At 36.0% G+C, this 23776-nt stretch overlaps 3 protein-coding genes and 2 non-coding genes across 17 annotated transcripts in view; 2 read left to right on the top strand and 3 right to left on the bottom strand.

The window, feature by feature from the left end:
* The window catches only part of poc1a (POC1 centriolar protein A), a 521349-nt gene that overhangs the window by 302825 nt on the left and 194748 nt on the right, over positions 1 to 23776 (top strand). The window lies entirely within an intron of this gene.
* rab43 (RAB43, member RAS oncogene family) lies at positions 484 to 10481 on the bottom strand. Of its 11 annotated transcripts, none has more exons than XR_015502087.1 (6): positions 10265 to 10481; positions 9944 to 10191; positions 5669 to 5852; positions 3379 to 5363; positions 1582 to 3326; positions 484 to 1408 (listed from the first exon to the last, which is right to left on the bottom strand). XR_015502087.1 is itself a non-coding variant. In XM_087272813.1 (4 exons), the coding sequence occupies exons 2-4, from the start codon at positions 10130 to 10132 to the stop codon at positions 5110 to 5112; spliced, it is 627 nt and encodes a 208-aa protein (XP_087128939.1). In that variant the 5' UTR covers positions 10133 to 10191; positions 10260 to 10481; the 3' UTR covers positions 484 to 5109.
* Positions 12102 to 20859, top strand: nuf2 (UF2 component of NDC80 kinetochore complex). Of its 3 annotated transcripts, none has more exons than XM_087271922.1 (14): positions 12102 to 12149; positions 12379 to 12506; positions 14125 to 14199; positions 14291 to 14367; positions 14477 to 14538; positions 15978 to 16075; positions 16409 to 16482; positions 16586 to 16679; positions 16909 to 16971; positions 19261 to 19398; positions 19502 to 19642; positions 20112 to 20287; positions 20363 to 20498; positions 20645 to 20858. In XM_087271922.1, the coding sequence occupies exons 2-14, from the start codon at positions 12384 to 12386 to the stop codon at positions 20750 to 20752; spliced, it is 1365 nt and encodes a 454-aa protein (XP_087128048.1). In that variant the 5' UTR covers positions 12102 to 12149; positions 12379 to 12383; the 3' UTR covers positions 20753 to 20858.
* trnac-gca (transfer RNA cysteine (anticodon GCA)) lies at positions 22342 to 22413 on the bottom strand. The gene has a single exon. It is a non-coding gene; the product is annotated as a tRNA-Cys (tRNA).
* Positions 22592 to 22663, bottom strand: trnac-gca (transfer RNA cysteine (anticodon GCA)). Its single transcript has one exon. It is a non-coding gene; the product is annotated as a tRNA-Cys (tRNA).

Genomic DNA, 23776 nt, shown 5'->3' with positions numbered 1-23776 from the left:
TCTGGCAATTTGGCCTAAAATCAACACCTACACTCGTCAACGCTATTAAGCTGGCCAATCTCAGAGCTTGCGATACGCATCTTAGCACATGTAGTTAATTATTTTTTGAGAGGTCAGCGTCGGCATCACAGCAAGGGGTATGTGAATGAGTGAAGGCTTCGCCAGACCATACGCTCTGCTCAATGCAGAAATGTAAACAGAGCGGCGTCACATGACTCCACTCGCGGTAGGCAATATAATTGGGAAAAACTGACCTAGATAGATTTGATCGATTACAGGTTCTGAATGACGATTTCAATTACTTTTCGATTAATCACCCTGTCCAACACTATGATGATGCACAGCCGTCTGTAGCTCCGCCCTCTTCTGAATCTCATTTGCATTTAAAGCGTCACCAAAACGCCACATCGTTAAACAACATAAACATCTGTATTGACAGAAGTGGTTAAAGACAGCTAAATGTTATCAAGTCTTCCACACAGGTCATGTCGTGAATGCTTTATTGATAAAATAACTGAATAACAATTTAACACAGAATACAAATCGATCATGTCTGTCAAAACATTAAAAAACCTGTCCATTAAAACATCGTGATTTAAAAACATCAAAATGCATAGTAATATTACAAAAACACAACCACAGCAACATTACAGCTGTTTTTAAAGGCACTATATAATCTGGCAAGAACCCTCCCGCAGTCTGATTCACCTACAAGTACATCAGACACGACTGCACTGCAAACACTGCCCTCATTCACGCTCACGCTACAGCACATGAAGCCCAGCACTTTACACTCTCACAGTCTGCCACCACCTCTTGATGTAAAAGCTTGATTTTACTTCTTGATTTAAACACTATTATATTAATCAAGGATATATGAGAAGTACCAAAATGTGCTCTGAGGATACGTAACAGGATATTGCAGAGGAATATAAATATAGGCTATTTCATTTACAATGGCTCTGCTGACTCTGACTGAGATGAAACGTATGCGGCTTCCCCAATTCAGCGCAATCTTGTCACGAATTAAACATGGTGCAATATTATAAAACTAGTTAGCATCTAAAATAATAATAGTTTAATTACTAATATAATTTAACGAGGCCTCGCGGTGTGTTTAAATGAATGCAATATAAAATATCAATGCCCATCTGTATTAAAATGCCAATTCAATAGAGGAAAACAGTCTACTTTGCTTTTAAACTGGCCAGATTATAAACACACATGATGCAGGATATAATCTGATGATGAGAGGAAAACTGCAGGTCATTTACCACAGTAATAATCGAAACGCTAAAAGCAAACAGACGTCTTACGGATCATGACTGCTCAAATCAGCATCAGATAAACCAGCTCTAACTGCATGTTCTGTCATGGAAGTGATTTGTCTACATCAGGGGTGTCCAAACTCAGTCCTGGAGGGTCGGTGTCCTGCATATTACAGTTCCAACCCCAATGAAACCCTCCTGAACAGCTGGTCAAGCTCTTTGCAGGTGTACTAGAAACTTCCGGGCAGGTGTGTTGAAGGACGTTGGAGCTAAACTCTGCAGGACTGAGCTTGGACACCCCTGCTCAACAAACTTCAGCATCAGTAATGTTGACTGGAATATCTAAAAGCTGGTGAGCCGCTGTACAAAAGCTCTGGAAATAGTGATCAGGAGGATTATAATCGTGGCGGTTGAGCTTGGATAAAGCTGAAGTCAATACAATGCTATTAGCATTTCTCAGCACATGCCTAACATGTATTAGCATGATGCTAACATGTTTATTTCATGTTCAACATTAGAAACAATTGCTAGCGCATTTCTAACCTGGTTTAAAACCAGGTTAGCATGTTCTAATGCTGAACTAGCTAGCATGAACTGACATGTTTTGCATGTTTCTAGCTAACATGGTTGCTAACATGAAGAGCATGTTTGTTAACATGTTTCTATTCTAATTTGTTTGTGGCTAGCATGATCTCTTGTGTTGCTAACAAGTCAGCGAATTATGATGTTAGCATGTTTTACATGTTCAAACGAATTTAACATGAAAGAAAATGTTGCTAGCAAGTTTTAAAACTAGGTTAGCATGCTTCTAACAGACACTGCTAGCATCACCTAGCATGTTTGCATGTTTCTAGCTAACATGGTTAGCATATTTCTAACACAAAGAACATGTTTCTAACCATTCTTATTTGTTTAATGTGGCTAATATTACTTGTTGTGTTGCTAACATGTTAAATTAGCATGATGCTAGCTTGTTTGAGATGCTGGAAGCATGATTTAACCAGCTTCAAGCATGTTTTTAAAATCAAACAGGTAATAAAATGTTGCTAGCCCATTTCTAATGTTTTAAAACCTAGCATCTTTCTGCTATCATCAACTGACATGTTTCTAGCATGCTTTAATGCAAGCCTAGCATAATGCTAACACTTTTCTAACATTGTCAACAGACGGCTGCATGTTTACCAACATGTTTCTGTTCTGCTTTAATGTGGCTAACATGGCTCAGTACGTTGCGAGCATGTTTCAGCACATGGATTAGCATGTTGCTACAAAGAATTGACATGTTTTGTCTGTGATGATCGTCTGATCTGAGCCGGGTTCGGTGGATGCAACTTGGAGATCGTGTTATTGCACGTTTCTGTCTCAAGAAAGACGCTTAAATAAGAGTTGAGAAAGCGAGAGCTCAGTGTGGTTCACTGCTGTGTCCATCACACAGATGAACTAATGTTGAGAAATATCTCTCACAGCCTTGTTTACATCATTAAAAACACTACATAAATATACATCCTGGATAGATTTAACGCATACAGTAAGATCTTCTAAGTGTGTGACCTCAACAGCTCGGCTACCATTACCCCGGCACTGCACTAAGAAGCCCCGCTCATGAAATCTCATTGGTCTAAAGTCTTGCTACACATTACTGCAAGTGTGTTCTGATTGGCTGTGGTTGAGTCACCATCACCATGCGCTGTTATTTGTCCACCACGCCAGCTACCCGAGCTGTTCATCATATTTAAAATACTATTATAAGAGTTACATTAGATTAAAAAATTGGCTTTGGATGAAAGTGATTAATGAGAACGGCTGGACATAAATTTGGATTGGCTGTGATTTACACAATGCGTGACAGTTTTGGCATTTAAATATAGTCTCTAGCCCAAGATTTCACACTGTTCCGGGTGGCTCCAGGAGTCTTCTATAAGCTACTGGATGCAGGAACACCCTCAGTGACTCTGTTTACATGGACATCAGTGATTATTGATTTACCTCAATCTGAATAAGACAATAATATGATGGAGGACTTTACATGAGCTGCTGTTCAGTGCTCCTGTCATGATCCTGTTTTACATCTTAAAGTGCATAGTAGGGTATCTTACGATACTAAACCAGCTGAAGTGTCATGATAACAATAATTCATAACTCAAATGATAAAGGAAATGGTCAGAAATGCAGTTTTACATGTTATAAAAGGTAATAATCGGTGAATTTAATTCAGAATTCCCTTATTATTGAAAAAACAGTATTTTTTGCATGTCACTTCATCTAATATTCATTATTTTTGTTTATTTTGTAGATATCTGACCAAAAAAAAATACAAATAAAAATTATCAAATCAAAATTGTTACAAAAATAGCTTTTTTCCAACAATATAGGCGATATGAAGTGGTCAGAATTAGTTGCTGTTTTGGGTTTTTCCATCTATTGTTGTTTTTTTCAGTCTTATCAGGCAACCATCCAAAGTAATTCAGATTTCACTTTGCTAGTCGCTCTTTTTAAGAGATCGTCACGGTTGTTGTAGCTTCTAAATCTTAATGAGAGGAACAGAATTAATTGATTCAGATGTGAGTTTGAAACGTCAGAAAACATCAGAAAATGTATAACCTTAAAGAGCTTCACAAACTATTCAAATAAAATAGTGCCTTGTTGCACAAACGTTTGAGCATTTTAGTGAATTTTCCACATCAAACTTTATCTATTGTAGATAATGACGATATGACCGTTTATAAACTACAGTGGCACTGCCAATATTTTGAAGCCATAGTATCGCGATACTACCAGACTACTGGTAAAGCGTGCAACTCTAATGCATTATTATCATTATGTCACCAACGCTAGTTTCCTCCAGCGTTTAATGTTCATCATGATGGCACTATCGTTGATTTTGGGTGTTTTAATTTATAATTTTGCGACTGAAAGTCGAACTGCAGTTCATTTCTCACACTACGCCTGCAAAGAGATGAGGGTGGATACACATTCTCCAGCAACAGGCCACCGCTGACCCTTCATTCATTCAGACTCGAGGCTCTTCATGATGTCCGTTTCTCCCAGAATTCTCAGCATTGCACCCAAAAGCCGTTTTCATTTGTGGTCGAATGCCGGACAACTGGACGCGTCACAAAATATAGGGAAAAGTCTTGCATGACGGTAATAGTTTGATTGTGGTGTTTCCATGTCTGTACTGGACCAGGAAGACTCCACACGTCTTCATTCACTTTTAGTTTACTTTCTTTATAACTTTAGTCCAGAGATGCTCAAACTAGGGCCCGGGGGCAAAAGTTGGCCTATTTTAACCTGTGATTTGGCCAACCATCCTATCTGAGAAGAGACTGAGAAGGATGGAGAGGGCTGGGGGCCATTTCGCATTTGGCGTGGCCTTTTTTTGTTTGTTTATTTATTTCTGAGCTACAAACAAAGCAAACTGAACTGGAATGTTTCAATTAAATGTTAAGATCAGATTTTTCCGAGAGCAAATTAAGGCAAAAACTAGTTTTACTCCAGTCTGTCATCAATGAGATTTAGTTTTTACTGTAAAAAATATATTTAAAAACAAAGACTGCATCAGTTAATATACTGAAATGTTTTCTAGTTATGTTTAATATAATTAAATAATTACCCAGAGCAACTATATTCAGCTTCAGCCCACTATCCTCAATCAAGTTTAATTTGTGGCCCTTCATAAGAAAAGGTTTGGGCACCCCTGCGTTAGGTCATCTGTTTACACGGTGGACTCTTGATCAGAGTATTGTCTTAATCCTATTTAAATCACAGTATTGGTGTCCATGTAAACAGGGTTGATCTGTGCTGAAGAACTCGAGCTGTTATTGCTTTCTGAAGCCGGTCATCAGCAGCCGCAGCCCCAGCCCTCGCCGGCCACATCCTTGCCTGTCAGTTTAAAGCTGTCGGTCACGTTTTCGGTGAACATGGGCCCGCCGTGCCGGAGAATGAGCTCGCTGGCCATTTTGTTGAAGGCCTCGTCCACATTACTAGAGTCTTTGGCTGATGTCTCGATGGCGCTCACGAAATCCAGCTGATGAGCCATGGTCTGCGCGTCCTCCAGCGGCACCTCGCGAGACTCCGACAGGTCGCATTTATTACCTGCAGTGGTGGAAAGAGCTTGAAGATCATCCTCAAGTAAACAGTACCAGAGCGGAGTAAAAGTATCTGTTGTTAACACTACTCAAAGACGTCAGCAGCTTATGGCTGTTCATAGCAATATATTAAATAAACACAGATCACATAACAGAGACCTGGCGTCTGTTCTTCATACCTCGCTAAACTGATCTGAGAGGATTTGGCAGATCCTGGATCTGTTAATCTTGATAACTGATCTCTGGCTCATTTGGTTCTTCAAACAAGTGCATGAGTCAGATTAAACTGCGCACGCTGAAAATGGCACTCACCGATTAAAAGAGGAACGATGTTGGAGCCGCCGTATTTCTTCACATCCTCCATCCACTTGGGCACAGACAGAAACGTGGCTTTCTTGGTGATGTCATATGTGATGATGGCTCCGTTAGCGCTGCGGTAGTAACTCTGAGTGATGGTGCGAAACCGCTCCTGTCCGGCTGTGTCCCAAATCTGTAACTATAGCACAGACACCGCACTCAGTAGTGTCATTACTGTACTGACACACGCCTACTGAACACACCTTACATTCTCAATCAAGACTTCTGTTCATTCATATTCTTTTCAGCTTAGTCCCTTTATTAAATTGAACTGATGCAACCCATTACTGGGAAACACCCATACACACCCATCTACACACATATACTACAGACAATTCAGCCTACCCAATTTCCCTATACCACATGTTTTGTGGACTTGTGGGGGAAAACTGAGCACCCGGAGGAAACCCACGCCAACACATGGAGAACATGCAAACTCCACACAGAAACACCAACTGACCCAGCCAAGGCTCGAATCAGCGACCTTCTCGCTGTGAGGTGAACATGCTACCCACTTCTACATAATGCATATATTAACCTGTGTGGGCAGTTGGGTCGTTTTCATCCACTCTGGGCCGATTCTAAGTCTCAATTTGGCCACAGCTTTCTCTGTGTTTCAGTAAATGGGAGGATTTCTGCTGACTAATCGTATATTGACATTTATTTTGGGAAAATGCTTTGAAAATTTTCATAAAATCAATATACTGGACAATTGTACCTGCCTTTCCTATGATAGTGGCTGTTTTTGCACCATTTACTTCCATTATAATCACATTTTTTTATTGTAAAGCCATGACAGCAGATGATTGTGCATTCTTCAATGCAGGCTTGCTGCTTTTTTCTGCTGGGATGAGGGACAATTTGCCAATTTTACCGGTAATTTTATTTTGTTTATATATATATATATATATATATATATATATATATATATATATATATATATATATATATATATGTGTGTATATATATATATATTTGACTACAAAACAAACCACTGTTATACAATGACTTGCCTAATTACCCTAGTGAAGCCTTTTAATGTCACTTTAAGCTGTATAGAAGTGTCTTGAAGAATATCTAGTCTAATATTATTTACTGTCATCATGACAAAGAGAAAATAAATCAGTTATTAAAGATGAGTTATTAACACTATTATGATTAGAAATGTGTTTAAAAAATATATGACTTCATTTGTAATTAAGTTAAACATTTATTTTTTTTAAAAGTAATGCAAGATTGTAATATTTTACTATTAAAATAATGAAAAATAGATTACTTTTATCTTTCCCCAACACTGTTGGTTGATCGCCATCAGGCGTTTCTCTTTGCATTACTTTAAATGATTTGATGCAGCATTACTCTGAGATCTCTGCAGAAACTCAGCTGATCATCTTGACATGGTAAAAGTCAATAGTGAACGTGGCCTCAGCAAACACAATGGAAAGAGCTGACGTTCGCTGACTCAGCCAATGAGATTTCACAATGGAGACTCAAACAGACTAAGTTCAGCTTCCAGCAGGGGAACTGTCATGCTGACTCTCAGTGTTCAACACATTTACAATCAGCAGGAGTTCATTATTTGCAAGGTGTTGGTCGATTATTATAATCACTCTCTATTTGTGCATAGGTCAATGTCAAACACAAGTCTAAGCATGAAACGATGAAAGATAACACAGTCATACAGCTCTAAATCTAGTGTTTTAAACTCCCCAAACATTGCTGTATGCTGTTTAATGACTAGGTTTATTGTGCATTTCTCATGTGATTTACAGAAGTGACTAACATATCACTCAATGTAACAGTGGTTATTTTTTGTAACTATTGTTGCGTTGAATTATGTTTTAGTGACCTCTGGCGTATTTGCAAGAATCATTTGTTGACATATTACAAACGATCCCAGAAAACTCACTAAGTGTCATTGTAAGTCTTTATACTGTACAGATTTTCCTTCACACCACTAGGTTTAACCCATTTGTAAGCAGTAAATAAATAATAATAATAATAATTTTTAGAATTTTGAATTTTCATAGTATATGTTAAACAACACACTGAATGGCGACGGAACATTATTTCAGTCATAATACAGTCGATTTATTCTAATAAAGCTATTAGAAATATTAAATTATGCGTTTTGCTTGTGCTGTGTATACACATTCATGCACACCAAAGTGGTGCATCTCGTCTTTTCCTTTCAGGTGAAGAATCAGAATCAGTGAATAACTGCAAAAGTCAACAGGAGTGAAAATAAAATCATGCAAATAATTCCACCTTATAAATTTCCTCCCAATCTGAAAGGTTATCATTTAAAGCCATCGGTGTCTGTTTTACACTAATTGTGTGACTAATTAGTGACATTCTACACTAATACTGAGCTTTTAATCACCATTCTTTCTTCATAGAAATGATATCTTCTTTGAGTTGATATGGAATTCCCCTAATACTGAAGAGCTTCCTCAAGCTCAAACTACACACATACAGTTGAAGTCAGAATTATTCACCCCACTTTAAATTTTTTTCTTTCTTAAATATTTCCCAAATGATGTTGAACAGATTCAGGAAATGTTCACAGTATGTCTGATAATATTTTGTCTTCTGGAGAAAGTCTTATTTTTTTTGTTTCAGCTAGAATAAAAGCAGTTTTTAATTTTTTAAACACCATTTTAAGGTCAATATTATTAGCCTACAGAACAAACCACTGTTATACAATGACTTGCCTAATTACCCTAACTTTACCCTAATTACCCTAGTGAAGCCTTTACATGTCACTGTAAGCTGAACACTAGTGTCTTGAAGAATATCTAGTCTAATATTATTTACTGTCATCATGACAAAGAGAAAATAAATCAGTTATTAGTGATGAATTATTAACACTATTATGATTAAAAATGTGCTGAAGAAATCTGCTCTCCGTTAAACAGAAATTGGGGACCAAAATAAACAGAGGGGCGAATAAATCAGACTTCAACTTTATATCATGATATAATAATGTAAAACACAACAGCAGCAATGATAAAAAAATCAGTCAGAGGAAAGCGGATGCATTTAATTTGAGACAAGAGTCAGGTTAGACTTCTATAAAGGTGTGGAAAACTGTCAATGCCATACATTTGTATTTTGGAGGTAAAGTTGGTTTTATATTCACTCATTCGGGCATTCTCCTTGATAATTTAATTTCACAAAAGTATTTTTTGCACATTCTAAATAGTGAAATCATATAATCAGCCAAAGCATTCAGCATTCGCCAGTCAGTTAAACAGAGCTAATGTTGTTCAATTCAATTTAATTCAGCTTTATTTGTATAGCGCTTTTACAATGTAGATTGTGTCAAAGCAGCTTCACATAAATGGTCATAGTAACTGGAACAGGGTAGTTCAGTTTTTAGTGTTTAAGTTCAGTTCAGTTTAGCTCAGTTCAGTGTGATTTAAAATCATTACCGAGAGTTCAAACACTGAAGAGCAAATTCATCGATGCGTAGCTCTACCAAAGTACCATGGTAAACAATATATTTAGCGAATCACTAAATAAATGTGAATATAAAACCAACTTTACCTCATTTAGTTGGCTTACCTGACCTGAACTACTCCTGCTTGCAGGTTTTCCCAATACAGAATAATATAAACGTAGTTTGAAAAGTCCATTAGGCTCAATGAATGTACAGATCGGTTCATTTAGACATTGTTTACAGCTTAACAACCACCTCAGCCATTGCATAACTGTCCAATGACACTGTGTGTGCCAACTTTAAGCCCTAAAGCTAACAACACACTTCAGTCTCTTGTCTTTTGTCATGAGTCATGATGTCAAAGGAAACAGACTTTCCCCCTTCAGTGCTGCTGTCCGCCAAATCACCACAGCTACTATTACCAAACTCTAAAACTTCTGAACTTTATCACAATAACTGTCGTCTGACTGAGATGGAGAAGGTTTTATACTCGCTGATTTCTGAACAGTGTCAGCTTGACTCGCTCTCTATATTGTTTATTACGCTGCTTTCAACATTCAGTCATGTAAATATGACTTCAGAACAACACCAGCTCTATTTAACTGAGTGTGATCAGTGTTGTACTTTAATATATATTGACTGATAATATGATTCAACTATTTAGAAATGGCAAACACTACTTTTCTGAACTTTTATTATTAAGCGGAAAGTCCAAATGTGTGAATACACCCGCCATCACAGTTTGAGTGAGCTGCTAGCATCAACTAACTCAGCGTTACAGAACTAACCTTAACCCTTTTGCCGTGTATCTCCAGTGTTTTCATGGTGAAGTCCACGCCGATGGTGTTGCCTTGTTTTTCGATGAATATGCCGGTTTTGAACCGCTGCACCACACAAGTTTTACCGACGCCGACATCTCCGACCAGAACTATTTTGAAGACTAGATCGTAGCTGTCATCGGAGTCCAGCAATGACATCGCTGTGTGCGCGGTGAGTCTCCGGTGAAAGAAAGCTGTAGGAGACTCTGGTGATGACACTATACCGGGAGAGAAAGACAGTGACGTGGAGAAACACACACACACACCGATACACACACACACTTACAGCACCTGCAGAGTCGCCAACGCGGAAGAGATAAACAACATCAGCAGCTTTAGGTGTCTGAGCGCGGCGCCTGACAGATTTACCATGGTGAATTATGTCCAGGGTAAATGAGATACTCGACTGCACTGGTCGTGTTTAAAATAATCACATTTTTAGTCACTGATAAACTCACACTATAGCATACACAGTAAAGCAGTGGCGGAGATTCTGACGTCGAGGTCCACTCAGCCAATCCGCGACGCTGTTTATACGCGAGGCTTAACTGTTATCCGCGCGCTCTTCTGTTTTCCTGAGTTTGAGTTGAAATCGGTTTAAATGTACCTTGACGCACAAAATATACATTGCTGTTTTATTGTATGCAAATAATAATAAAAATCGGAGTGTTCCGTTAATTTATTTGTAAATATTCTACTGTAAAAATCAAAACCGGCGGTTCATTCCGCTGTGGCGACCCTGGATTAATAAAGGGACTAAGCCGACAAGACAGTGAAATTAAATTAAATATCAAAACCTATTTCTTAAATTGGGATATGCATTGCAGTTGTTAAGCACTCTCTAAGGACAGGTTTAAAGGCGATTTATTTTCAGGTTTTAGCTTTTTTTGGAAGCCAAATACTGTCCAAATGTTTTTTTTTTCAATAAATGTACAACAGATAAATTTTATTAAGGCCATAATTACGCCAGGTCTTTATTTATTTATTTATTTATTTTGGATCGTGTTACCTCAAAGTCCTCCACTGTTATTGGAATATCCTTTATGATGGATAGGCCTATACAAACTCAGTTCTGGAGGGACTGTTCTGACCACCCCTGTATGTTTCTCCTCTCCTCAAGATTTTTTTTCAACTGGTAAAGTTAGAGTAATACTTAATAAAATACTTCACAGATTCTAAATTTAACATTGATGTGTTTTGCTCTTTCTGTGAATTTTTTGTTAAACAGTATTTACAGTCATCTCTCACAACTCTGTTTACATTTGCACAACAGGTCATGCATTTCTCAGTTATAGTCATCTGTGCACATCCGAGTAGCAGTTTCTCATTCCTTCCAGCAAATTTCAAATGCTTTTGGCCATGCATCAACTGCTTTCATAAAACTCTCTGCTGTTTTAAAACATCATCATTTGCTTATGTCATGTCTGTCAAAATTAACTGAACGTGTGAATGCTGAATAGTCACTCCATATTAAACTAATAGTCCTCATTTCATTACTGGAGTCATTACATACAAAAATGTTGAACTAGTGTCAAATAAAACATTTATAAAAAAAATAAATTTTTCCTGAACATGTCCTCTAAATTGGACAATTTGATGAATGATTTACAGACCAATGAACAGTTAAAGGATTGTCGATTGTCTTCGAATTGTTTTCTTCTTTTTTTTAAATATTTCCCACATGATGTTGGACAGATTGAGGAAATGTTCACAGTATGTCTGATAATATTTGTTCTTCTGGAGAAAGTCTTATTTGTTTTATTTTGGCTAGAATAAGAGCAGGTTTAATTTTTTAAAACCCATTTTAGGGACAATATTATTAGCCCCTTTAAGCTATATTTGTTTTCGATGAATATTTTCGATTAATATTTTCAATATATGAATTGTAAATTGTCAGAGATCTGTCTGTCTGTCTAATATTTATTTTAATTAAGTTAAATTTTTTAAATTTTAATACCAATAGTCAAATACTTATTCTAATAGATTTGATTGCACACTATGCACACTATACCGCGTGTATTGTTTATTCATGTTGGAGCATAAACTGTCCAGTAGAGGCCGCCGCGCATTGCTTCTGTGATGACACGTGATGTAGCGGAAGTGACGTCAAAGGAGGCGCCTAAAGTTTAAAATTTGCTTCAGTTGACGGCGAGGGACGTTGTTGTGAACTTGGCTGGTGAATAAATTTTGTATTTATTGTGTATTTTTAGTTATGGCGGCCAGGCAATGTGAAAAAGACGGTAATATAATTATGTATCTGTGATTTCCCGCTGTCGGAGCTTTGAATGTTGCCTTTGTGTTACTTTAATGCTGTTGTTGTTGTTATGAGGGCGGTCTGTGTTGTGCCAGTAAACAGTGAAGTGTCGCTCAGTACTTCATTACAGTCATTTGTTTCTCTTGAGCAGCAGACATGTCTGAAAACACGTTCCCGGTGTACAAAGTGGATGTTATAGTGCAGTTTTACCGAACTGAGGTTTTGACTGGACAAGAGTCTAAACATTTCACCAAGAATGACCTCACTCCGACTCCTAAGGTATTATTCCTCTGTGTTATTCTCATCTCTCACTCAAGTGTGTACAATAATGTCAATTTAAACTAGCATTGGGTTTTAGTTTTTTGTGGGGTTTGGTTGTGATTCTCTACAAAACTTAGGACTAACTGGTCTTAAATCAAAGCAGAAAGTCATACATTTATTGCACATGAAATATACTATATATAGGGTTAAACTGCACTGTAGTAATGTGTCTAAATATTACAGTATTAACAACTCTGTTAATAAATGTTCCTGCATACTGCAATGTTAGCAATAACTATAGTGAACTGACAAACTAATTAGAAATACTGTAGTTTAATTTAGTTTTTAATACTGTTATCTGCTGTAATAGACTCTTGTAGTAAGCTATAGTATTGGGAAACTTGTGTATATATTACTGTCTTTGTTGTGCTGACTTATTAATGCAAGTACTTGATATAGTATGGTTTGAAAACGCTGTAGTGTTTACTATGAATTACTACAGCATTTAGAAGTGGGATTACTCATGGCATGTACTGCAAAAATAAATATCTTCATTTGTTTTATTTGCTATTTAAATTAATTCATTATATTAAGATAGGTTTACTTGAGATTATCAACAAATTGAAAATAAATATCCTTCATAGTCTGCTTGATTTGAATTAAGACATTTTTTCTGCGCCCTCTGGCAGATAATATACAGCTGAAGGCAGAATTATTAGCCCCCTTCAATTTTTTTTATTTAAATTTTTTTTTCTTCTTTTCTAAATATTTTCCAAATGATGTTTAACAGAGCAAGGACATTTTCACAGTATGTCTGATAATATTTTTTCTTCTGGAGAAAGGCTTATTAGTTTTATTTCGGCTAGAATAAAAGCAGTTTTTAATTTTTTATTAACCATTTTAGGGACAAAATTATCAGCCCCTTTAAGCTGTATATTTTCTCGATAATCTACAGAACAAACCATCATTATACAATAACTTGACTAATTCCCCTAACCTGTCTAGTTAACTTAATTACCCTATTGAAGCCTTTAAATGTCACTTTAAGCTGTATAGAAGTGTCTTGAAAAATATGTAGTAAAATATTATTTACTGTCGTCATGGCAAAGATGAAATAAATCAGTTATTAGAAATGAGTTATTAAAACTATTATGTTTAGAAATGTGTTGAAGAAATCTGCTCTCTGTTAAACAGAAATTAGTGAAAAAATAAACAAGCGGTCTAATAATTTAGGGGGGCTAATAATTCTGACTTCAACTGTATGTATAAATATATGTATGTGTATATATATATATGTGTGTGTGTATATGTATGTATGTATGTATATATATATATATATATATATATATATATATATATATATATATATATATATATATATATATATATATATATATATATTGCAATCATACATTTTACAGAAAATAAGACTTTTCACCTCAGGTAAATTTGTTTTCCAAGAAAATTTGCCTTTTCAGAATATTTAGACTTTTCCACTGGAAAACAAGTCGAAGATACTAATGAAGAATACAAGTTACACAGTAAAAGTTATTGTTTTAAAGTCTTATATTCTTCTTCCTGAAATCACCTTGTAAATTAATGAGTAGCTAACATTTATTATTCGTTTCATTTGCAGCCAGAATCCGTTCAAAGGCTCTACATGAGAATTTTGCAGCTTCTCTTTCGTTTCAGACCTGAGTGCCATTACACGGTGAGTGTGGTGTTATTTACTCATTTGCATCGGCATTATCAAATCTGTTCATTTTGATGTTTGTGAATGTCTTTACTCCTATTCTGCACAGGTGCCGCTGTCTGAAAACATTCAGTACCCGATGCTGTACGAGTCGTTTGCTCCAATCATGAGCGTTTACATGCGCATGTAAGAGTTTCTACTGACGTCTGTAGTGCTTTATTCAGCATACATGAGCAAAACGAAATGTCTTGTCTGTTCTGCAGCAGTGAGTTTCTTTACACTTTGCTTTTTGTAGGTGCCAGTTTTTACCGGTCTGCCGTGTGTATGATTTTTCACTGAGTGATCTGCTCAACCCCAGTAAGTGACTTTCTTTCTTTCTCTGGCTCTGAGCACATCAGTGAGAGATTTATTTATGTCTGCTTGGTAAATGGTCAACCACAAAAAAAGCATTGTTATTTTAGGGTGATGGGTCAGAGTATGCACCAACTTGGATTTATAAAAAAAAATTTTTACATATAGTTAAAGGCAAAATTACAAGCTCTCTTGTAAAAGTTTTAATTATTTTTTTTTAATATTTCCCAAGTGCTGTTTTACAATATGCTGTTATATTTCCAAAATATTAAAATTTTTTAGTGAAGATGCATTTTCCTTATAAGCAAAAAATATATTGTCTTGCTTAATAAATATGCCAAAATTAGGTCCTTAAAACAAGCAAAATAATGTGTGTAAGATAAATCTTGTTCTTCCTGTTGACATCAGATTTTGTTTACCTCATTGATTAAAAACGAGACAAACCAAGTAAGAAAAGCATTTATTTTTTTGCAGTGAATGTGTATTTTCCCCCCAGCGATTACATTTTTTTATTTATTTGCTTCCTTAAAATATTTTTCATTGTCTACACAACAAACCACTGTTGTCCAATGACAGCCTATTTAACCTAGTGAAGCCTTTAAATTACTCTAAGCTAAATACTAGTATCTTGCAAATAACTTATTACAAATAAAATAACAAATAATTATTAGTTATAAGAATTTAATTATTAATGCTATGTGCTATGTGTCAAACCTCTCTTCCTTAAACATCACTTGCGAAATATTTGGAAAAATGATTTTCACAGGAGCCAATCATTCAACTGTACAGAGAAAGATTATATGTAGTGGTCTGATGTGTCAGAAAACTGTTGTGAAAAGGTCAATATATGAGAAGTTTTTAGTTCATTCTCTTCCTATAGAGTGCAATGTATATCGTTGTGAAAATTAAATGACCTAAACTACATAAGAATGAGTGATTGTACTGAAATGTATTCTATTTCAACCAATTAAATGCATAATTTGTTAAACCTAATATTAAAGGTGAACGATTATAAAAAGAGAATTACAAGGAATCTCAATGATTCTTTTTGTAAATATGCCTGACATTATCTTGTGACAAGCTAGTGTTATACTTCATGTCTTCCAGTGGATGCCTTCTGTAAATTATGGAAAAATGTGATTGTAATTAGTTAACAAATAAAAGTTATATCGGACAAATTCTGATTTTAAACTGTTTAATAAAGCTAGTTCACGTTTTGACTCTTGCTACTGTTAAATTGTAATTTTCAGCATTTAATTTAATTTACACTTTTCTTTTACAATATTGGTTATGTAGACTGTCCCATAACACTTGGCCCTGTTCATATGGTTTAATCCTGAATAACTTTACTGTTTCACAGTTACAGAAAGTTTTTCATCTTTAATTATTATTGGTTTTGAAAGGTGATGCTGACCTGTTGTTGTTTTTTCCTTGACGTTTGACAGAGACGAAGCGAACAATCACTATACTCAGCGCAATCCAGAATTTCCTGCACTTCAGAAAGCAGAGGTTGGAAATTACTGCAGCCCACCAGCAAAGTTTTGTAAGATGCTTTCTTTTCTAAAGAAAAAAGTCATAATAAGGCTGGATGGACAATATTGGCCAAAATATATCACAAAAGATTTAATATATTGGTCTCTATTGAAAGCTGTATTTGTTTGCATAAAGGCAGGAATAAATGGAATAGTGCAGTAATGTCCATGCTGTTTATTATCTGCATACTGCATAAAGGTTACAGTGAATTATTGTAATATATAATTTTCTTGAGAGCATTTACTTTGCAATTCTGGTTTTGCCACCCAGCCCTAGTTCATGCTCATTGTTTTTAGTTGTTCACAGATTCCTGCAGTTGACTTGTTTTTTATTTTTTGAACAGCGAGCTGATATGGACCGACTCCAGGCATACACAAGAGAAATAAAAGAGGCTGAGAAGAAGATTGAGAAGCTGACGTAAATGCAAACCTTTCTTATCTGTACATTTCTGTTTTTTAATATTGTTTTTCCATTATTTCATTATATGCGTGTATGAATGTAAGCTGTTTGTCCTTCACAGTACCATACCACCAGAGCAGCAAGCAGAAGCTAAAGAGCTGGCGTCCGCCCTGGCAGAGCTGAGCACTAACACACAGCATGAATACCAAGATGTGGTCAGTTGTTAATGATAGAAATGTATACTAGTTTACTTTTATATACAAGTAAAACATATTCCAGCTCTTAACATTGCATATGGTTTTGCTGCATTAACTACTGTTGCCTATATCTTTTTTTAACGATAATATTCACCTAAAATGTGACTCTTTTTCATAGCTGATCTTGCATATTTATTCATCACTTGTCAGTTTCTTTTGTGCTTGACTTTGCTTGTTCTTTCTTTAGAGCGCAATTAATGAAAAGGTTGCACAGTTCAAGACGGAAATTGCGGAGCTGTCACAGAAACTGGTCAGTGTCTGATCGTTTAGCCATTCACTTTAGTAGACTTTAATACTGAAGCAGTGAAATGCAGATTCTGCACTGAAACCAAAACATTAGAACGTAAAACTTTTCATAAACTTGGTTTTTGCTTTTATTTATGCTCATTCTTATATAGGTGTGTTAACCTTTTTGTGCTGTTGGGTTGTTTTCATCCACTCTGGGCTGATTTTGAGTCTTAATTTGGCCACAGCTTTCTCTGTTTCAGCAAATGGAATGATTATTGCTGACAAATCTGATGTGACACATATTTTGGGGAAATACTTTTTGTACTTTTTCAAAACCCAAAATCTAAATTGTTAAAAAAAAATTATATATAATTTTTCATTTACCATTTTTAAAATTATTGTTATTATTATTTTTTGTGGAAACATAGAAGGTTTCGTACATAAACAGAGCATTTTCGAAAGGTGAAGTTAAGGACGGAAATGTTTTTGTTTTAATGGGCTGTGATTAGCTTCATCACACCATATCCTCAGTTGTGTGGCTTTCCCAGTGTGTTTGTTCTGAATAAGTCTGAGGTTAATAATATCACTCTCAGCTTGATTCCAATTTGAAAATGAGGTAAATATGGATTTCATACTGACTTCAAATGCTCTGGTAATGCAGCTGAAACGTCTGTTTATGTTGACATTAACCACATTTAGGGCTGTCAGAATAAGCTTTGGCTAAAACCATCCGGAATAATATATAGAAGTCTAATTTTAAAAGCCTGAAGACGACCTCGGCAGCGCTGTAGTTAATGGACAGGGCTCAAGCGCGGTGTGCATGGTTGCTATGGTTTCGCTGCGGCGTGTGAATGTGTGGGTGCTTGTTTGTGCTCTGTTTTATAACCGATTATTTATTTTTGCTGTGAAATTTTCCTTCACAGATGATTAATATCCATCTTTGTTTGTCTACAATACATTTGTACCAGGGAGTTCTCATAGACCTCTCTCCATTTATTGCGTTTATAAGACACATTGCCATGTCAGTTTTTTTTAGTTCAACACATAAACTGTTTGCAATAATTTAGCAGGAATCATTTTTTCAGTGTGGACTGCATGCACCTGAGAGTGACACTTGCACAACACTAACTCAGATTTGGAGAATATTCTGGATTTCTTATCCAAATCCTTACGTTTACGGTCTTTTTAGGTGTTTTGATTCTATCAGGAATTTCACATGAAGAAAGATCACATATTATTTTTCAAGTATTTGTTCAAAAACAATTGAAAATATAAAAAAGATTTTTTATAATGGTTAGACAGCACTTATTTATTATGATCCAAAGGTTGCAGGTTTGAGTCCCGGCATCTGCATCCCACTGATCCAGTTGTGTACGCAGTTGGATGATTTTGGATGAAAGCATCTCCTAAATGCTCAAATGTAAAATATTTACGGACTTCTAATGGTTTTCAACACCTGTAAAAAGTCTTTTTTTATTATTTTTATAATAATAAAAATAATATTAATTATTATTTAAATAAATGTATTTAAAAAAGAAAATTTTTTGAAAAGATGAGAGAATATTACAAAGTCCATGCAATGAAAACCTTCATCATTTTTTATTTAACCTTCTAGAGCTTTGTGGCCACATACGTGGAAAGCACATTTTAGCTGTCATGTTTTATATTTTTGTTACAGACATGTTGCAGGATAACACTTGTTTTGCAGCATATTAAATGTCCCAAACACTATTTTAGCTGTCCAAAACAGGCAAAAAAATAGTTTTTACTGATAGTTGAAACGTGTTTAAAATATGTGTGTGTTATTAATCCATTAAAACTGCCAGGAAAAAAAAACTGCTGTGTTCAAGACAGAAGCAAAAAATGCATGTAAAAACTGCACGTAAAGAGGTTAATATATGAAATATATTATATAAAAATTGAATTACACCCTTATTAATCACATCATAATGGTAAGTGAATTGTGATTGGTAAGCAAACTTTGTTCCTGGATGTCATGCAAGTATTGTTGATCTTCCAGATCAGCAGTGACTATAACTGGATGAACTATCCATTTAACTCTATATGATACTATATGATTTATATATATATATATATATATATATATATATATATATATATATATATATATATATATATATATATAAAATCAAATGATTTTCATATAGCATGTTTAACAATATGAAATAAAATGATTTTTTTTTTTTAATTCGCAAAAAAAATGCCAAAAATACTGAGAGCTGTTTGGTGTGGTTTGACAATTAATTTTAATGTGCAACTTTTTTATTTTTAATTTTTATTTTCCCTCCAGACTCAAAGGAAAGTAGAAGTGGCGACACTGAAGGATGAAATATCAAAGCTCAAGTCTCAGATCGTGGAGTCGCCTGAAGAGCTGAAAAATGAAATGGAAAGAATGAGAGAGACTGCGAAGAACATCAAGATGTCGAAAGTATGCATGATTCTGCAGGCGCATGGTTCTCAAGATTCTTCTCATTCTCCATCTCCAAGAGTGCCCGTGGTTTACTTTCTGTGTCTGTGTGTGTGTGTGACAGGAGCTGGCGGATGAGCGGCTGGTGGAGCTGCAGATGCTGGTTCAGTGTGCCAGTCAGGTGGAGGCAGAAATCCAGATCCTGCTCAAACAGCTGCAGGACTTGCAGAGCAGCATGAGCAAGACCAAACAGCGAAAAGAGGAGGTAAAGCACCAACAGGCACACAGAAATACCCCAAAATAAAAGTCTGTCATTATTTCAAAGTTCCTTCTAGTATTGCATAAAAAAAAGCATTTTGATATTGGAAAGACGTCTGCCACTTTTGTGAAACAACATTTAAACACTGGCATATTAGCTGTCAAAATGTGTGCATGACTTCCACAGATTATTCCTTAAAAATGAGAATATTGGCTTATCATACAGAGATTATACTAAAGCGGTGTTGTTTTGAGCTGGGTATTTAAAAAAAATGTTAGTAGCTTAAAATCAGCCTTAAGTCACTGATATCCGTGTATTTAGATTTATAAGACATGCATTATGTCTTCTAAATGTAAATGCACTGATACATGCATATATATATAAACAATTTTATTTTCCGCTTTTGCTGCTTCTTCTGCTTATTATTTCATTATTATTTTCCTGCCTCCATCATCATTGTAAATTTCTTCTACAGGTTCAGAGTTTAGAAGTCATGAATGAAAGCTTGCAGAAAGAGCTGAAAAGCCTGAGCAGTGAAGAAGCCCAGCTGAAGAGGGCGCTCACCATGAAACTCGACAAGGAGTCCAAACAACAGATTCGTAGACAGAAGAAAAAAGAGGTGAAAGATCAGCAAGTCAAAAATATTTATGGGTAAGTGAAGAGTTCTCTATGATTGTTTGTTTGGCTTCCTCTGAAGCACACATCTAATCAACATTGATTTTTCAGACAATATGACAAAATGCACCAGAAACGGCAGGAAATTGTGAAAAAAATTGAAGAATGCAACCGTGAAACAAAACAGTTTAAGGAAAAAATGCAGGCACTGAGAGAGAATTGCAATCAACGGACTCAAAAAGCCCAGGTGAACATGTGTGATGATGATGATGATGATGATAATTCTCTTTTGATTAATAACGCTCATATTTTTGGTTAAAAGAACAAAAGGATTTGAAGAACTCATTTATATAAATGTTTTCTGTCATGATGTTTTTCCTTTTTTGCCTGTAGGAAATTTATGAACGACTCCTCACAACATTGGAGCAGTATCACAAGCGGATCGAAAAGATTTTGGTGGAGACTAATGCTGACGCTCTGAAAATGAAGTCACATTTCTAGAGTGATTTGTTTGTACAATGGTTGTGTCATTTGTTTCATTGTGTTTGTGTGTTATGTATTGTCCCCTCTCCTTTACATTCAAAAGATGAATGAACAGTTGCATTTACCACGAAGGTCTCACGTTTACTTATTTAATAGACAGAATGGTTTATTTGTGTAAAATGTTCCTGTTGTTATTATTATTACAGGGACACTACAAGAGTTTTTTTTTTAGGAAAACATTTCATTCATCAGTTCAGTTGAAGGCTTTGTTAACCTAAAACCCTGGGGGTTAAGGGAAAGTGCTTTCAGAAGGCAATGCCAGCGTCAAGTTAATTAGAAGATACAAAACCAAGGCCTTGCCAAAGGGGGCACCTAGATTTGAACCAGGGCTCCGGGATAAAGACATTTAGTATAGCTAAATGTGTACAAATAAATTAGCAGAAAAAAAGCAATCTCTGTTATGCCATTAAGAAGAGTCAACTTCAACAACAATCTCAGAGTCAAGGTAGACTACAGACATAAAGCCATGGTGATCCCAAAGAGGGCACGCAGGTTTGAACCAGGGACCTCTTGATGTGTGGTCAAATGATCTACCATGGGGTGGGGAGCTATACGTCCACCAAAAATATCTGCTATAGCAAAAAAAAAATACAAATTTAAAAAAAGTCTCTTGAACAGTAAATTACCAAAAAATTACAAAAAAAGCGATTGATTATGCCATCAGGAAGAGCCAAATTCAATAAGTAAAATCCAGATACAAATAAAGTTACAGATACTTGGCAAAGAGGGCATCCTGATTTGACCAGGAATCTCTTGATTTACAGTCAAATGCTCTACCCCTGAGCTATACCTCCATGAAATAGTAGATATTTGGTACAGCACAAAAAAAAAAAATAAATAAAATCTCTAATTTGCAAAAAAAAAAAAAGAGGATTATAACGTTAGGAAGAGCCAATTTCAATGTGCCAAAGTCAGGGTCATTCATTCATTCATTCATTCTCCCTTCAGCTTAGTCCCTTTATTAATCCGCGGTCGCCAGAGGAGAATGAAACGCCAACTTATCCAGCATGTTTTTACACAGCGGATGCCCTTTGAGCCGCAATCCATCTCTGGGAAACATTCACACACACTCATACATTAGACAATTTAGCCTACCTGTACCGCATGTCTTTGGACTATGGGGCAAACCGGAGCACCCGGAGGAAACCCACGTGAATGCAGAGAGAACTTGCAAACTCCACACAAAAACCCCAACTGAGCCGAGGCTCAAACCAGCAACCCTCTTGCTGTGAGGCAACAGCACTACCTACTGCGCCACCCAAAGTTAAAGACACAAATCCAAATTATTGGTAAAGGGGGCACGCGGACTTGAACCAGGGACCTCTTGATCTGCAGTCAAATGCTCTACCACTGAGCTATATCTCCATAAAAATGAAATCTTTGGCACAGCAAAAAAAAAAAAAAAAAAAAAAAAAAAACGCATAAAGGTCTGGTTGAAAATTAATTTGCAAAAAAAAAAGCAATTGATTAAACCATTAAGAAGAGAAATTCAAGAATCAAACCAAGTGTCAAGGTAAGGTACAGACACAAATCCAAGGTCATGGCGAAGGGGGCATCTGGATTTGAACCAGAGACCTCTTGATCTGCAGTCAAATGCTCTACCACTGAGCTATACCCCCGTGAAAAAATGTATCCTTTGGTACAGCAATAAAAAAAAAATCTTACATAAAGGTCTGTTTGAAAATTAATTAGCAAAAAAAAAGAAAAGAAAAAGCGATTGATTATACTGTTAGGAAGAGCCAAACTCAATGTGCCAAAATCAGTGTAAGTTACAGACACTAATCCTAGTCTTGGTAAAGGGGGCACCCAGATTTGAACTGGGGACCTCTTGATCTGCAGTCAAATGCTCTACCACTGAGCTATACCCCCATTACAAGAAAATGTTTAGTATAGCAATAAAAAAAAAAATCTCTTTCATAAAAGTCTGTATGAAAATTAATTAGCAAAAAAAAAAAAAGAAGGCGATTGATTAAACCATTAGGAAGAGATAAAAAACAATGAGTCAAACCCAGTGTCAAGGAAAAGTACAGACACAAATCCAACGTCTTGCCAAAGGGGCACCCGAATTTAAACCAGGGACCTTGATGTGCAGTCAAATGCTCTACAACTAAACTATACCCCCATAAAAATAAGAACTTTTGGTATGAAAAAAAAAACTCTATGAAGGACAGTTTGAAAATTAGTTGAAAAAAAGGTGATTGATTATGCCGTTAGGAAGAGCCAAACTCAATGTGCCAAAGTCAGGGTTAGTCACGGACACAAACCCAAGGGCTTGCTAAAGGGGGCACCTGGGGACCTCTTGATCTGCAAGCAAATGCTCTACCACTGAGCCATACCCCCATGCAAAGGTTGAACTTTGATGAAGCAAAAAAAAAAAACCTTCATTTAAAAAAAGGTCTGCATGAACAACAAATCACGATGAAAAGGAACTGAGGATGCTCTTTAAAAGGCCACTGAAGTGTCAAATGCTCCACCACTGAACTTTACCCCAGGAAAATTAACAACACTACATAAAAGGGGGAAATCCTTACAAGGATAAAATAGCTTGTAACTCCTAAAGAGGTAGTTTTTCAGTTAATAACTATACCTATTCCCCACCAGTCCATTACAATCACAATTACACGAGAGGATTAGAGAGTGAAGGTCAGAGCTATTTAGCAAAAAGGGCTAATGAATCATATTCTGTTCCTCCAGAGGATTTGGCTTTGAGTTTGTTTATATGGAGTATTGAGTCCTCCACTGCTCTGCTGTAGTTTAAGCACAGATGGTTGCTAATGCACTCTCTGATCACTGGGTGCCAGACACGAGCCTCTTTTGATGAGTAATTGCCAACATTTCTCTTTAAAAAAATCAATGAATAACAATATACAGCATCAAATGTTACACCGCCACACATTCTGGTATACTTCTGTTCCTCTGCGTGTGGGTGTGTGGACGACTGAAGGAGTGAGAAAAGCCAGAAACAGAAGTCAGGTGCAGCCC

The sequence above is a fragment of the Danio rerio genome, chromosome 11 (assembly GCF_052040795.2).
Source record: "Danio rerio strain M-AB ecotype USA chromosome 11, GRCz13ab, whole genome shotgun sequence".
NCBI classification, from domain to species: domain Eukaryota; kingdom Metazoa; phylum Chordata; class Actinopteri; order Cypriniformes; family Danionidae; genus Danio; species Danio rerio.
The sequence above is the reverse complement of the archived record's forward strand: the minus strand, read 5'-3'. Positions and strand labels throughout refer to the sequence as shown.